This window comes from Mustela nivalis, assembly GCF_964662115.1.
Source record: "Mustela nivalis genome assembly, chromosome: 10".
Taxonomy (NCBI): domain Eukaryota; kingdom Metazoa; phylum Chordata; class Mammalia; order Carnivora; family Mustelidae; genus Mustela; species Mustela nivalis.
The window spans coordinates 56,564,563-56,580,975 of record NC_139029.1 but is presented as its reverse complement, the minus strand read 5'-3'; the positions used below and the strand labels follow the sequence as shown (position 1 = coordinate 56,580,975).

General features: G+C 39.5%; 1 protein-coding gene across 3 annotated transcripts in view; it reads left to right on the top strand.

The window, feature by feature from the left end:
- The window catches only part of PTGER3 (prostaglandin E receptor 3), a 194,759-nt gene that overhangs the window by 65,832 nt on the left and 112,514 nt on the right, over positions 1-16,413 (top strand). For 2 of the 3 annotated variants that reach the window (XM_082686144.1, XM_082686145.1), the window contains exon 3: positions 13,995-14,086. The exons of the other annotated variant lie outside the window; for it this stretch is intronic. In XM_082686144.1, coding sequence (XP_082542270.1) covers positions 13,995-14,086 — 92 coding nt within the window. The remainder of the gene's footprint in view (positions 1-13,994; positions 14,087-16,413) is intronic. 3 annotated transcript variants of the gene reach the window in all.

Here is a 16,413-nt window from a genome sequence, read left to right as displayed (position 1 = left end):
CCACAGTTTGACTATCATGGATGTTGCTGCTATGAACATTGGGGTTTATGTGGCCCTTCTTTTCACTACATCTGTATCTTTCAGGTAAATAGCCAGTAGTGCAGTTGCTGGGTCATAGGGTAGCTCTATTTTTAACTTTTTGAGGAACCTCCACACTGTTGGAGTGGCTACACCAACTTGCATTCCCACCAAAAGTTTAAGAGGGTTTCCCCTTTCTCCACAACATTTCCAACATCCGTTGTTTCTTGCCTTGTCAATTTTTGTCATTTTAACTGGTATCAGGTGGTATCTCAATGTGGTTTTGATTTTAATTTCCCCGATGGCTAATGATGTTGAACTTTTTTTCATGTGCCTGTTAACCATTTGTATGTCTTGTTTGGAGAAGTGTCTGTTCATGTCTTCTGCCCATTTTTTGACTTGATTGTTTTTTGGGGTGTTGAGTTTGAGATGTTCTTTACAGGATGGACTTCTTTTATTAGTCATCTTGGACACTGTTGCATTTTCTTTCCTTGTCACCTTTATAATGCATTAAGCTGAAAAGAAAAAGCTCATAATCAGATTTTGAAGGTAGTCACTACATTTATTTAAGAGCTGTGGACATTTGTTTGGCTATTAAGCATCTCTACTTTTGTTAATGGCTAGGGTGAAAATGGTACAGTGTACAACTTAGATATTTTTAAAATTTCTTTTTACAAATTTTGTATAAAGAACAAAAATTCATCACAAATCCATGTTCTCTGATGGCTGAGGCAGGGGCTGGGAGGTGGGACGGTAGAGGATGGATTTTTCAACTTACAATTGAAGGTGTGTTGTCCATCTGTTTTTCTCACTTTGTGTTAATACAGTGTCTTTGAAGGAAATGTTCTTGTTTCATGGTTTCTCCCACTTCCCCTTCCCTTACCCAAGATAGCATCTATGTGATGGAGAAAGCTTATGTTTTCTCATGATAATGGAGGCAGATAAGGAGAGGCCAATTGTCTACATATAGCCTTAATCCTCTCTTTTGGCTCCTCCCATTTTCCCTAGAGTTTGGTCTTGTTGGTTGTGGGGAAGCTGCTGGCATCCTGGCTGACTCAGGTCTAGTGAATCTGGTAAACTGTTTCCTCAGCACATTTTGAGCATTGGGGTCCTACTTTACTTGACCCAATTTTTTCTTACTGACAGAGGCTCCACCATTCCTTCCTCTGGACACTGGCTTCAGCTATCTAAACCCTAGGAATGACCATGGCCATAAACATAGCAGCTCCATAGTAGTCCCTCAGGCATTCAGCTTGAATAACCCCAGGGGGCCTCCTCTACCATGTGAAGGCTGGGGATACTCAGAATGATTATGGCCTCCTCTCTGCCATTCCCCTTCTCTAGAAGTAGGCACACATATGTGCCAGGGCAACCTGTGAGGCTGTGTCCTCAAGAGCTCAAAACCATTCCTTCTTTCCATTTGGGGTTTCTATTCTTTATGTCATCCTTCCACTTCTGGGGTTTGATGTTGAGACAGTTATGGAGCAGTAAGGACATTATTCCCTCATCCCAGCACTAGATAGTCTTTTGTCTACAGAGATCCCTCCATGTTTTCCTCCTTCTTATTGACAATCAGTCACCCATTTCCCTGGGGCTATAATGATAGATGGGTTGCCACAGGTGTGGGGAGGAGACCAAAAGAATACAGTTAGCAGGGGCGCCTGGGTGACTCAGTGGGTTAAAGCCTCTGCCTTCCGCTCGGGTCATGATCCCAGGGTTCTGGGATCGAGCCCCTCATCGGGCTCTCTGCTCAGCGGGGAGCCTGTTTCCTCCTCTCTCTCTGCCTGCCTCTCTGCCTACCTGTGATCTCTGTCTGTCAAATAAATAAATAAAATCTTAAAAAAAAAAAGAAAAAAAGAAAAAAAAAGAATACAGTTAGCAACCCCAAAAATAATTAAGCAGTATTTAAGTATTTAAAGGATATTGCCATTGTTTACTAAAATACCTATCTCTTCGGAATAGCACAACTTCATTCCTTCCCATCTGTGAAAAAATACATTTAAAAATATTTTTTCCTCTCAATTGATAAGTAGTAATGTGAGTTCCTAGACTACCCTTCTTTTTTAGTAATTTTGAATAGTTAAAATAATCTCATCATTTTGATCCATCTAAAGAATATCATAATTTAAATCAATTAGCAGCATCAGAGCTAGCCACAATGGCCAAACCATACATGCTGTATGTCCAGTAACAAGTTCTCATTACTCAGCCCAACAATTATGGGCACCAAGAGGCATTTGGCCAGCTCAAGTTCTCCATGATGATAATCCCTGCAGTGCGCAATCTTTTAGAAACTAGGCTTGGGTTAAAGTCTACTGGGAATAGGGCTGTATCCTCCTGCTTCTGAGAGCCAGGAAACTGCAATTTGGAACAGACTAACCAAATTCAGTGTCAGAGAGCCACAAGGATGGTACAGGAAAAGGTTAGTCTCCAGTGTACCGTCTTGTTGAGACCAATCAATTGTTTTTCCTTTTGAAAGGTTTACTTTAAACAGAGGAGTGCATAAAAGATAAGGCAAGCTGTGAATTTGACCAGGTGTGCATGGTTATCACTTAGATTAAAAAAAATCAAATCTCCCTTCTCTATATATAGTGCATTGTAAATCAGCCAGCAAATACTAACTTGCGCCATTCTGCATCGGACATCATGCTGAGCTCTTTGGAGTTAGAGAATATTTACAATACAGTCCTTGATGTTAAAGCTAGAGTCTGTTGAAAGATCATTCATTCATTCAGCAAATACGTATTGATTGAGTTCTTCCTTTGTGCCATGCATGGTGATTTGTGGGTACAAGGCAGAAACAAAATAGATATGAACCCTGCTTCCATGGAGCTTATAATCAGGAAATACTGTATTCAGTAAGTGACTCCGGCTGTAACCAAATATCCCCAGTTCTACCATATGGCGTTCCTTTCCTTTCCCAGCAAATAAAATAATTCAAGCACGTTCTGGGTAACTTCGCAGGTGCAGTCCCTCCTGAACCCGCTGATGATTCCACTGTCACTTGGCAGGTCTCATTCTGGATTGGCTCTCTTGCATTCCTGCTGGTTCCTTCAGGTTTCTGTGTTTGGCTTCTCTAGGCGGATGTCCTCTCCCTGCAGTGTTCACCTCCACACTCTCCGTGAGCCTCTCCCTTCTTTCTCTGAGGTCTCACAAGCTCTACTTTGTAAGAATCTTTATTGAGGGCTTCATCTGAAGAAGAGGTGAGCGGAGAGGGAGGAAGTGAAAAAAACAAACAAACTAGAAGTTAAACCCAGGGATAACTACTCCTTAACATGCATTGGTGTTCACAGATGGACACCATCTATCTCAGCTCTGCAGAAGTTTGTTTGGGTCACACTCAGACTTTCTTTCAGGGTCCCAGGACTGTAAGCCTCCAAACCTGCTCCAGCTCTCAAACAATCCCTCCTCATGAAAAAAGACGCCAAACATCGTTTTACCTCCCAGAAACACAGGTCTGTCCACCAGGAAGGCTGCGCTTTACAGCAGTCTACAGAGCAATTCTGTGCCTGTCTTAACTCTTCCCTTCTCGGCCATGGACTTGACCTTTCCAAAACCCAAAAGGCTCATTTAAGTATTTTCCCAAACAAAAAGAATGGAATTCCCACAAAGGTGAATTCCACTGCTATCTTTGTATCACAGAAATGCCTTTACTTTGTTGTGTTCTGCCCACAAGTAAGGGGAGGCCAGGAATGATGTAAGAGTGTATTATGTGGCACCCCCCCACCTTGGAGGCCAATAGCAGAAAGATGAATGAATTCTCCTGGAGGAAGAAATAGCTGGATATTGGGAGGCAGGTATATGCGGAACAGCATTTCAGACATAATGAAGAGCATGTGTAGAATCCCCAAAGTTCTAGGAGGCACAATATTCAAACAACAGCAAGGCAGGCACTGGTGAGGCATGGAGAAGGAAAGAGAGATGAATTAAGTCCGAAAGGTGGACAAGAGTCTTGTATGCCATAAAATTGATTTTGACCTTTATACTAAAGATCATAAGAAAATAGCAAGCAAATAGCAGCAATTTTATGAAGCCCATGTGTGGGCATATTTGTGAATGTATGTGTATAATGACAAGGTTTTATCAACATCTGGGTGGAGAATGGCTTAGCTAATGATCTCGGGTGGCATATGCTAGATGCTAAATGAGCAGGAACAGTGGTATGTACTGATATTATCCTACACAAATGTAGATTTATTAGACATCAAAAATTTCTTTCCAAAGCTCCAGGAAGAAGGAATACTGTAGCCACAAATGATGTTCCTAAAGTGTAAGGCAAAATATAATACTGTGATAATTTATCTAACAGGTTTATGTGACTATACACATTGCTGAAAACGTACCTGGTAGGATAATCTTATGGAGGAAGAGTTCTTCCTGAGTTGACATCAAAGGCAGACATAAGGTAAAACTAAGGAAGCTCCAGCTTCGAAGCCCATCCTTCATGAGGCCTTTTGGACCCTATTCATTTTATTAAAGAAAGTTTCATACTCTTCAGGCTCCCCCAAAATCTGGACCTACTTCTGTCTGATATAATATCCAGGCATTCGTGGAGAAAGTGGGATCTGAACTAGCCTTTGAAGAAAAATTAAGTTTTGTATATGCCAAAAGGAATGAGAGCTCTTTTGTGCTGAGGAGAACAGGAGGGACAGTACTAGTGCATGGGGTGATCGGGAGGCAGTGAGTTGATTAATCAGTGGAATCTGCTTTTCCAACTCATCATCTAGGGTGTCCGTAGAGACCTAGTTTAGTTGTTTAGGTTCTTTGGGATATAATAAATGGAGTACTTCTCAGGTTGGCTCAAGCAAGGGGAGGTCTATTGTAATGGAACATTATGGGCAGGAATATGTAGTCTGGGGTTGGAGGAGAGGTCAGGATTCAGAGATTCAACCTGCGGAAGAAACAGAATTTCACACTAGTCTTCCACCATCATTGGACCTAACTATTTTCTACCTGCTTGATAGTGTTTCCATTACCAACTGACGAATCTCTCCCTGTTGTCAATATAAATTCTTAATTTAATAATTTTGTTTGCTTACAATACCTGCTTCCTCGTGGCTCTGGTCCTGCTCTGATCCTCATTTTCTTAACATTTCAAAATTCAGGTTCTTTGAGAGGAAATTTCTGCCATATCAGTTCATTGTTCCTTGACTCGCAAGGTCATAGATCAATGGCTAGCCTACAACTTGCGTTTGTATACCTTTTCCAGTTGGGTATGCCTGGCATGCAGAATCCTTATACAAATATGGCAGCCTGTGACTGCCCCGTCAGCAGGGGTTGTGCAGAGGAATTTCCCTTGTGAGAATCTGTAGATGCAACTGGTGTAATGAATGGCATGTTCAGTATAGTTGAAATCATACTAGCTCATACTTCCTGAAAGCTTCCTCTCCATCCCTGTGTCAGGTTCTATTCTAAGCACTTCCTATATACTAACAATCTGGTGGGGTAGTAACTACCTTTGTCCCCATTTAGCTGAGGAGGAGGAAATTGATGCCCTGCAGATATAAGTTACTTGCTCAGGATCATGCAGCTAATAACTAGTGGAACCTGGGTTCTAGCCAGGTAGTAGTTTTTAAAGTCCATTGTCTTCTCCATCATATGTGAGATTTTATCTGAGATTTTAGGAAGGCTGGTTTGTAGCAGAGATCAGAGGCAGAGAAATCACTTAGGGGACTAAAGTATGTTGCAGTGATGCAGTGGGTGAACAATAAAGGAGAGACTAAAAAAACACAGAATGGATGGGAAAGAGAGGATTTCTCAGACATGTACAAGAAAACAAGAGCCACTTCGATTTGATGATAAATTGGAATAGGGGTTTTGGAATAAATATTCAAATGAAAAACATTATACATGCCCTCCTAATGAAAAAACAAACTGGAGAATATACTTAAAATTCCTTAGCATGGAAAAATGATTAGTTGGTTGATGGAAAGTACAGTATCTAAAGACTTTATCCAATGCTATGGAAAAAAATTGTTATATTCTTTCCTACAGAGAAGTATCATACCAAGAAAATGTCCCTGCCTCTATATATCCCCACAAAAGGCTGGTTAGCCTAAGTTATTGCTAAACTCTGGTTTTTCTAATTTAGGTCATAATTTTGAAGGAAAAACTTTCCCCCTTCCTTTGTAGCATGGAATAAAGAAAATTTCTAGGTGAGCTATACCTCGCATGTTGATATTCAAGCTTCCCAGGGTTTCCTGGGGAGGCAGATGTGAGGGCAAATATGCCAGGTTCTGTAATAAATGTGGCAGAGGTGTGAACGATATTCCCTGAAAGTCAGAGGCTTCAGCACCTACTGCTGTCTGTGGGGTCTGAGACACTCCTCTCAGAAGCTGATATTTAACCTACACTCCTTCCTGCATTAGGTTGCCAGCTACCCATCATCCTCAGTTTGTAGATCCAAAAACTGTGTCCAAGTGTTAGACTTCTTTGAGTGGTAGCAGTCTCGTCTCCCCGGTCGCTCTGCAGCTCTACCCAGTCTTAGTTCTTCTTTTTCACATCCTATACGTCTTGATGAAAACTCAAACCCCACCTAAGTCACTTTTATTTCCCTTCTCTTGAATTCTTCAGGTGTTTATCCTCTGTCTTCTTGCGAGGAAAACATTGTTCACTGCATTTAAGGTACATTCTCTTTAGACTGTATTTTAATGTTTTAAAAAGGAGAAGAGATAGAATGCCTTCAAAAGGCCAGGTTTAAGTCAAAGTATTAGAGGCCACCTAGTCTAGTTACAGGGTAATTCCTGTTGGTCAGAAGGCTGTAAAAACCCCAAAGATGAAGTTCTACTGAGGAGGAAGTGGTAAGACATTGGAGACTTTAGTGTCATTCTAGCTGCTCAGAATCTCATGGAGAGCCATGAGAACAATTATTAGGTCTACCTCTTTTATTCCTCTGAGAAAAGAGCAGAAAAAGAAGGGCAGTTTTGAAGAGTAAGGAGCGAGCACTGTTTCTGCTTGTTGGTAGTGTGAAATAGAAGGACACGGCTTAGACATGGTGAAGACCAGCATGCGTAGAGGGACTATAGATGATCAACAGCTGTATGCCTTTCCCTAGAATTTGCTGAAGGTTACGTATCTATCTTTATTTCCTCTACAACACAATTCATTAATTGATTTTTTTTTTAAATCAGAAAGCAATATTTTTATAGTCAGGTAATGAATTAAGAGCCAAAGTTCTAGTTTCTAGTCCTGGTTCTAGGTCTACACTTGAGCAAGTCATTTTACTGAACTTTAATTTTTTTCACTTATGAAATGGAAATACTATCAACCTACTTAGAGACACTCTATGTACATCATTCATTTAAACATCAAAATAGTAATTAAGCTGTATTGTGGAAGCCTCTGGTCTAGTCACTGCGGGTGCATCAATTGAATAATAGCAATAAAAATCTCAGTCCTGTGGGGCTTGTTGATTAGTATTATGGGCCAGGCTTTCTCCCTTCCTCCTGCCCTCCCTTCCTCTCTTTCTTCCTTTCTTCCTTCTTTTCCTTCCTTCCTTCCTTCCCTTTTTTCTTTCTCTTTCTTTTCTTTCTTTCTTTCTTTCACTATTTGCTGAATAGCTATGATATACTGTAGGGTTATTTACAAGTGGATCAAATCTGTAAATTAGTTATTGGGCTTTGTGATGGAACAGAAATGAGGAAGCTGACTTAGATGGGACTTTGCTGCAAACAAGTTCTATGACTATAAGACATAATGTTAACTCATATCTTTAACCGTAGATGAGAGTTAGACTGAGTGATTACTTTAGCTTTAAATTGTGCAGTTTTGTTTACTTCTACAGGGATCACAATGGTGACTAAGAATACTCTCAGTTCTCAGGATATGGGTTGCAAAATTCCAACAAATAAGATAATGGCAAAAGGCACCATGTTATACTCTGGAGTGTGATCATATGCCATTTTCTGTCATTTTCTTGTTATTTCATTTGTTTCCCTGCTATATTACACCAAGGTAGGAATCAAAAAGTGCATAATATATATTACTGCCTGGATCTGGTAAAACTCATTTGACACCAGAAGCCTAGATCTGCATTTCAGTATTCTAACGTGATCTCTATTTCCCCCCCTTAAGTAGGCCAAATTCTGTCCCTATTGACTTATGTGTTTTACTTATTACTTTGACCAATGACTTCTTTTTTATATATCATAAAAATACAAAGTTTGGAAAAAATTAAATTTAGTTCATCCTCCACTAGAATAATTTATTCATTCTAGATTAATGAAGTCTTATTATACCTGTATAATGAGAGAGGGACAATCTTATAAATATTAGACCTTAATATGCAGTGCAGGTGTATCTAGCCCAAATATTAAAGTACCAAAGATGACAATGAACGCCCAAAGTTTCCAAGACACTAGTTTTACTGTCATGGGGATGGGAGACCATGAGGCAGTATGGATTCTAGTTAGCATGTATTCTGGAACCTGACTCCCTGCATTTGAATCCAAACTCAGCTACATGCTGCTGGGTGACCCTGAGCAAGTTGTTTAACCTCTCTGTGTCTCAGTTTTCTCATTTGTCAAGAGAAGATGATAGTTCAACTTCGAAGAATAAATCTCATTAATATTTGTAAAATGTTTAAAACAGTGTCTGAAAAATGGAAAGTACTTTATAATTTGGGGCTATTATTTAGGAGAGAGTTGGAGAGGAAGTAGGAGTAACAGATGCAGCACATAGAGAAGCTGGGCATAAAAAGGGAGGTGAGAAACTGGATTGCAAGCACAGGGAGGGGAAAAGTTCAGGCAGTCAAGCATAGGTGTTTCTGTGTCTTTTATTTCTCAGGTCAGGGGAAGTCTATGAATATTTGAAGGTGGATGGAACAAAGCCAGTGAACAGAAAGGTGGAAGAAGGGAAGGATGCTGTGGGGGTGGGATAATCTGTAATAAGGACACAAGTAATTAGAGAGGATAGAGGGTAAGTACTTATCGAATAGCTTCTGTGTTCCTCAGAAAGCCCGCCAGACAGCCTTTACGATATGTTACAAATCTGGAATTGAAGTTCTGAAGAAAACAATGCAGACTGCTATACCTCTCAGCTGTTCAGGATCAGGCAGTGGATGGGAGAACTTAGTGAGCTAGTGTGGGGTGAGTGTCTCCTCAGAGGACACTCTAATGATATGCTACAGAGGAACTATAGCCCTGGAGTTCAGCAGGGTTATCCTGGAAGGAGCCTCACAGACAGACCAACACAGTGTTCAACAGACAGAGAGAGGATAGCTCTGGGAACACAGGTGTTGGGCATCTGCAGCCATACCATAAGCAGCCCAGAGGCCACAAACAGGCCATGGCCATAGACAAAACAACTAAGCTGTGTTCAGGTGTCTGTGGAGTGGCCACTTACACATCAATGTTTTTGTCACAATTTCCACAGGAACATAATGTGGCCCAAGAGGCAAATTCGAATTGAAGATCACACACACACACACACACACACACACACACACACAGTCTTTTCTATCTTCACTGGAATCTTTTTTAAAAAAATGTCCTATAATATGGCTTAGAAAATGGAGCCTCTTTAACTGAAATCTTTGGGCTTTCCTATCCAGAGAGAGGACCAGCATCATTGGCAAATTGGGTATCAGGCATATTTGGTAATTTGAGAAGAACACACAGAACTACAAGCTTAGCTGAAACAAGAGGAATAGGATTTATTTGGGGCAGAAAAAATTTTTTTATTATTTTTAATTTTTTTGACATTTTCTTGAATATGAATGAATGAATGAATGATGTTCAGTTAGCCAACAGGAAACTCTTGGGCAGCATAAAGGATACCATCTTCATGGTGACAAGGGGTAAAAGGCTCGAGAAAGGCTCATCAAGTCCTATACATCCTGTACTCTCAGGAAGACGCATACTTGAGTGTGGATGAAAACCAGTGTATTAAAACGGTAAAGCATTTTAAAAAGTTTGGCACCGCCTGACATATAGTGGGTTCCACATAGGATTTTGTCCCTTTCTCTCTTCCACCCAAGGTAATTCTTTTTTAAAATACCACTTCTCAATATAGATTAAAAAGTTTTGGCCCTAACTAAAGGGATCCTAGGCATCAGGAGCAGGAGTAGAGAAGATTATTTTCAACAGGACTCCCTTCCCGGAGTTCTCTAGTCCAGGCACACAGCAGCCTCTTCCACTACCACCAGCTAAACTTGGCTTAATAAATATATGGCAGGTAATGTATCCCACAAAACTGGAGTCCTACCCAGAACCTCTCAGATACAATATAGCAGTTCTGTGTACCCATTCCCTGCTTCTGCTTACTTTGCTGCTAACTGCTCTCACTGTGACCTTCAGAGGCTCACACAAGGACAGAGCCAGAAGGGCCTAGGAGTTTTGTTCCCCCCAAAGCAGCAGTGACTGATGAATGTGGGAGTAGAGAAGCCCACAACAAATTTTGACAGGTAATTTATACTCCAGGGTTTCCCCAAGGTTCAGACGGAGGCTGGAATCATTTAAAATTTCACTCCTGCTTGGCTTCTCCTTCAGTGTCCTACTTTCCCACTTCCTGACTCATTCTTTTTTTTTCCTTGGAGCACATTCTTAATAAGTCACTTGCATACAAACCCTTGCCTTAGGTTCTGCTTCTGGGAGTACTCAGTCTAAGACAGCCCTCACTTATTCATTCATTCATTCATTCATTCACTCATTCAAAAATGTGCACTGAGTGCCTGAGTGCTTTCTTCCCAGTCCTGGGAAGAAGAGCTATACACAGTTAGATAAGATGTACCAATAGATACTCTCAAGGGAGATGTGGGGGATATAGAAACTACCTATTTCTAAGCCAAGGGGAACTTTTAATATATGAACGTATTATTACACCTGAAAAAGTGACATACATATAGTAGGTTCTTGTGGGTGCTGAAAAATTTGATCAGTCCTTGTCTCATAATATTGACCATTGAGAAGAGCCAGTCATTTACTTAGACATCAATTTATTCGCCAACATTTATTGGGCTTTTAAAGTTTGTCAAACTGACAGACTATGTATAATTTGAATAATGTATACAAAGCTACAGGAATACAATAAAAGAAATAATGCTTTTCCAAGAAAATGAAAGGCTGGGTCTTGGAGGATAAATAGGATGAATTCTGGACAGAAGTAGAGAGAGGCATTTTAGAAAGATAAGAGCAAACTCCGCAGTGATCAGGTGTGAAAAAGCATTGGCAGGGCTCTGATTGTATGGTTTAGGGACTGAAGCAAGGCTTCCATAAAGGAGAGAGGCAGGAGATTAGAGATTAACCTCAAGATACAGGATGGAGCCACTCAGCAGTGGGTCTTTAGTACTCCAGAACTTTATTCTGTAGCATTGGGGAACATTCAAGGATATGAGGTTTGCCTTAGAAATAGTACAAGGGTTGCCTGGGTGGCTCAGTTGGTTAAGTGTGGGACTCTTGCTTTTCGCTCAGGTCATGATCTCAGCCATGTGATTTGTGAGACAAGTCCTGTGTCGGACTCAGTGTGCGGTCTGCTTAAAATTCTCTCTCTCCCTCTGCCTCTGCCTTTTTCCCTGCTTGTGTGATCTTGCTCTCTTTCTCAAAAAAAAAAAAAAAAAAAAAAAAAAGGAATATAAAGGATGTGTTCAAGAGTTTGAGAAAGACTTGGGTCAGAACATTAATTAGTTAAAAGATTGTTACTAGGTTAAACATAAAGAATTACCAATATTCAACCATTTTTGACCTGACAGAAATGTCAAGTTCAAACTGATCAGCAAGCCAGGAAGAACAGGAGTGAGAATCTGAACAATGGCACAAAGACTAGAGGGGAGGACTAAAATAAAAGAGACCCAGAGGAGAGAAAATTAGCATGAAATGAACAATCCACTGGCTGTGGGGCCAGAGTTAGCTGTAGAATATTGGGTGTGACAGTAAAGTAGAGTTTTCTGAGAAGGATGGAGTGAATCATAGAATGTTTGCCAGGGAAATAGGGCCTACTGGAGGCGTGGTGTAGAGAGTGTGGTAGGGAATTGTACGATGCTTCCCACTCCTGCCTCTATCCCATGTTACCTTGCAGTGCCTCGTGTCTTCAGTTCCTTCTTTTTAAAGATTTTATTTTTAAGTAATCTCTACACCCAGGGTTAGGCTCAAATTTACAGCCCTGAGATCCGGAGTCACACGCTCCACCGACTGAACCAGCCAGGCACCCCCTTCAGTTTTTTCTTTTTCTGCTCCCTGACATCGGGGAGACATATGATACCCAGATTCCTACAGTTGTATCTGTTCCTAAAGTTAAGCCAACAAATAATGCAACCCCAAGTACTTCATTAAAGCAGGTCTGTTAATAGCAGGAAGAGAAAAGCCTCGTGGTCCTCTAGGACCAATCTAACCAGATTGTTCTTTAACAGGGACACCCAGGGGATTCTGAAAGTCTTCAAGAATAAACAGAAAATCCTGTGGGGGTTGTTTTCCTACTCTGACCTCAACTCTGAGCACTCACCCAGAACCACAATATTTCTTTTTTTTTTAATTTAAATTCAATTAGCCAACATATAGTTCATTATTAGTTTTAGATGTATTTCTGTTTAAAGTGCCACTGAACTTCTTCAGTTTGTGCTGCAATAGACATTGGTCAAAATGTAATCTGTGTTGTCAAGAAGACATGTCATTTCATTGTCCTTCAAATAACACTACTTTCCTAAAACAGAAATTATCTATTTGCTTAACATGGTCAGGACTTGGAGAACTACATGTCTGTCTGGATATCTTATATCATTAATGCCACTTGAACATGGACATACTGTTTAAAATGATCTTAACTAAGCTTTTGACAAAGAAAACACTCTAGGAATCCAATAAAAAAGACCAAGGAAACATTGAATTTAATTTCTTTCTGCTTTTTCTTGTAGCAGTTCTTTGTGAGAATTTAATTTCATTCTGCTACTTCTTGTATGAGAATTAGTGAGAAATGTATACAGAGGAAATATTTTTTCTTAATATTTTTTATTAAAACCAATGAACTTAAGCTACTATTTGGAGAATATTGTTCAGGCCTGGGCTTCAGCCAATTACACAGACGTGTTTATTCATACCACAAATATTGACTGTCTATCCACCAGACACTGCGGTAGTTGCTGGAGACACAGTGGTAGGCAAAACTAGGCATGGTCCCTGCACTCATGAAACTTGTAGTCTAGTGATAAGAAAAAATATTAAACAAATAATGTTTAGTATTTAGTATAACAATAAATTTAGTATATTAGTATAACAAAAAATACTAAACAAACAAAACACACACACACAAAAAACAACTTTGTTTCCAAACTACAATGAGTTTCTGAAAAGAAAATAATGGGTATCACATAGTGGGGGACCTGTCCTACTCAACAGGATAGTCTCTGAAGAAGTGATATTCCAAGTTGAGATTGGAAGGACAAGTAGGAGTCAGCCAGGTGATGAGGGAATTGGAAGGGCACTCTTAGCAGAGGAAGCTTCAAGTGCAAAGGCCCTGTGGTAGGAAAAAGGATGACACTGTCATGATATTCATAGATGGCTAATGTGGCCTGAGCAAACAAAGCTAGAGTTGCAGCAGAGGCTAGATCAAATAGGACCTAGAAGGTCATGTTAAGAATTCTGGTCTTTATCCTAAGAGCAACAGAAAGTCACTGAAAGCTAGAGAGTGGTAGAATTGGATTTACCTACACTAATCATTTGACCAGTGAGTTTTTATTCAGTATTTAACAAGTGCTGTGATAACTGCTCTAGGTACTTAGAAGTCATCTTAGGCATGGTCTCTACCTTAAGTAATATCTGGTGTGAAATTGTAGGAGGAAATTGAGGGTGTGTCAAAACTTCGAGGCAGAAATGAGATAGTCTTGGGAAGGTAAGATGTAAAGTATCTTCAGTTGGTTATGGTCAATGCAAGTTGATGTATAGAGTTTTGGTTCTGCTTTTTTTAAAAGAATTTTGAAGGAAGAGTCTTCTGACAAAAGGAGTCATCATCAATAATTCTGTCCACTGAAACCCTCTGTCTGTTCACAGATCAGGCACCACACAAACAACTATGCATCCAGTTCCACCTCCTTACCCCACCAGTGCTCCTCAACCTTGATGTGGAGTGACCAGTTGGAAAGGTGAGATTTAGAAGCTGTCTAGATTTGCAGCATAGCCTTCCCCCATCTCTGTTCTGATCTGCCCTCATGAGACAAGGACAGAATATCTCTAAGAACTAAAGTGCAGATTAGGCACACACACCCAATTAAGCAGGACCAGATTTCTTTAAGGAGTTGTTCTTGTCTTTACAACTTCACTTGGATTTCCTCCAACTAAGATTTGCAGACTGGCTCCTGGCTGATTTTGTGGCCAGTCAAGTCTCCTGTAGTAAAAGAGCCTGCATGTCACTGAATTTTCACACAAAGAACAGTGTCCGGGAGTATTTTAAGGCAAAGCTACCCTGTTTTAAATCGACGTCAGAACTCAGTGTACTCCCTACATGGTCAGCACACTCTTGCTTGCCCTTTGCCTAGATCTGCTTGGAATAAAATGTGTACTTTAATGAAAGAACACTCTAGAAAGCAGATCATGATGCCAAATATGATGCATAGTTGGTCGTATTAAATTCCAAACCTTAGTTTCGCCTCTCAAACACTTTGTTTCAATATTTCTGTTATTGATTATAGGGTTAAATGGTCATGTGGCTATTACTCCATTGTTTGACCTTTTTTTTTTTAGGTTTTCTTTTTATTAATTAATTTATTTATTTATTTATTTATTTATTTTCAGTGTAACAAAATTCATTGTTTATGCACCACACCCAGTGCTCCATGCAATCCATGCCCTCTGTAATACCCACCATCTGGCTCCCCCAACCTCCCAGCCCCCTCCCCTTCAAAACCCTCAGATTGTTTCTCAGAGTCCATAGTCTCTCATGGTTCATCTCCCCTTCCAATTTCCCTCGACTCCCTTCTCCTCTCCATCTCCCCATGTCCTCCATGTTATTTGTTATGTTCCACAAATAAGTGAAACCATATGATAATTGACTCTCTCTGCTTGACTTATTTCACTCAGCATAATCTCTTCCAGTCCCACCCATGATGATACAAAAGCTGGGTATTTGAGCTTCCCTATGACCTTTTTTGTTTTAATGAAAGAAGGTGAAAACTTTTAATTATTTTTTTTCAAACATGACACACTTGGCTTCTCAAATAAGTTGAACTTTCCATTGTAATGGACAGTCAGCATGTTCATTTTACTTCATTCCCTGGGTGAGGCTGGGCACAATGACTCCACTACTCTGTGTAAGTTGTAAAGATGAATGTGACATTTAAGCAGTTCAATATCCTTGGCCATTTGTTCTCCCATGAATGAAGTACCTGAAAGATAATCACTTCTGTTCCTCAGGGGAAGATCAAAATGTGTTTTTCGATAGAGATACAATGTGAAACAATGCCTACAGGATACCAATAAACTGGCTGATTCTGGAACATAGCTTAAAAGTCATGGGGACAATAAAATTTTTATTCACTTTTTAGTCCCACATCTTTTCCTTAAATATATGCATGTAATATACCTATTCTGGGCACTTTCTTCTTTTTTTTTTTTTTTTTTTTTTTTTTTTTTGCTATAAACACAGATGTCCTTGGAGAACAAATGAAGGGAAAAGAAGGGAGATATGCAGTTCACATTTGTTTATTGGTAATCTCAATCTAATTTCATTTTTAATTTTTTAAAGTAAATTCTATTATCTTTTCCCTTCATTATGAAAATAAGCCAGCTCTCTACAGAAACTTTGCCAAATAAAGAAAATTAGAAAGAAAAGCAGCTTCCTAAACTTTACTTCCACTATTCAATAAAAACTCACCATTGCTTTAGTAAATTTCTTTCTCATCTTTTTCCCTTACACTTCACTTGATTTTCCTTTACATACTTAGGATAATATTATATGTGCATTATTATATCTTGGCTTTATCTAACTTAATGTAAAATAAACATTCCCCAGACTACCTACAAATTATTTAAAAAGTAATTTTGGTATTTATATAGGTCTGTTAAAAAGATACATTGTAGTTTGCTAATCATAATCTGTGTTCAAATTTGGCACCACAATAATTGGAAATATATTATTACCTAAAGACTGAAATATTTCTGATTGTTTTCATCATACATTTACTTTAATAAATAAATAATATATAAACTTTTGATATTTAAAGATGCTTATAGTGTGAATGCTTTCCAGGAAACTATAGAGATCTAAAATTCCATCAGCAACGTTGGAGAATTTCTGCTTGCTTCATCCTAACCAGCACTGCATATTATTTTAAAACACACACACACACACACACACACACACACACTCACACACTTCGTTGGTTTGATGGGAGAAAAATTGTGTTTCATAGTTATTAAAATTTGCTTTCTTCCTTTTATCTTTCTGGAGTACAGTTATACATTGATTGGGGCT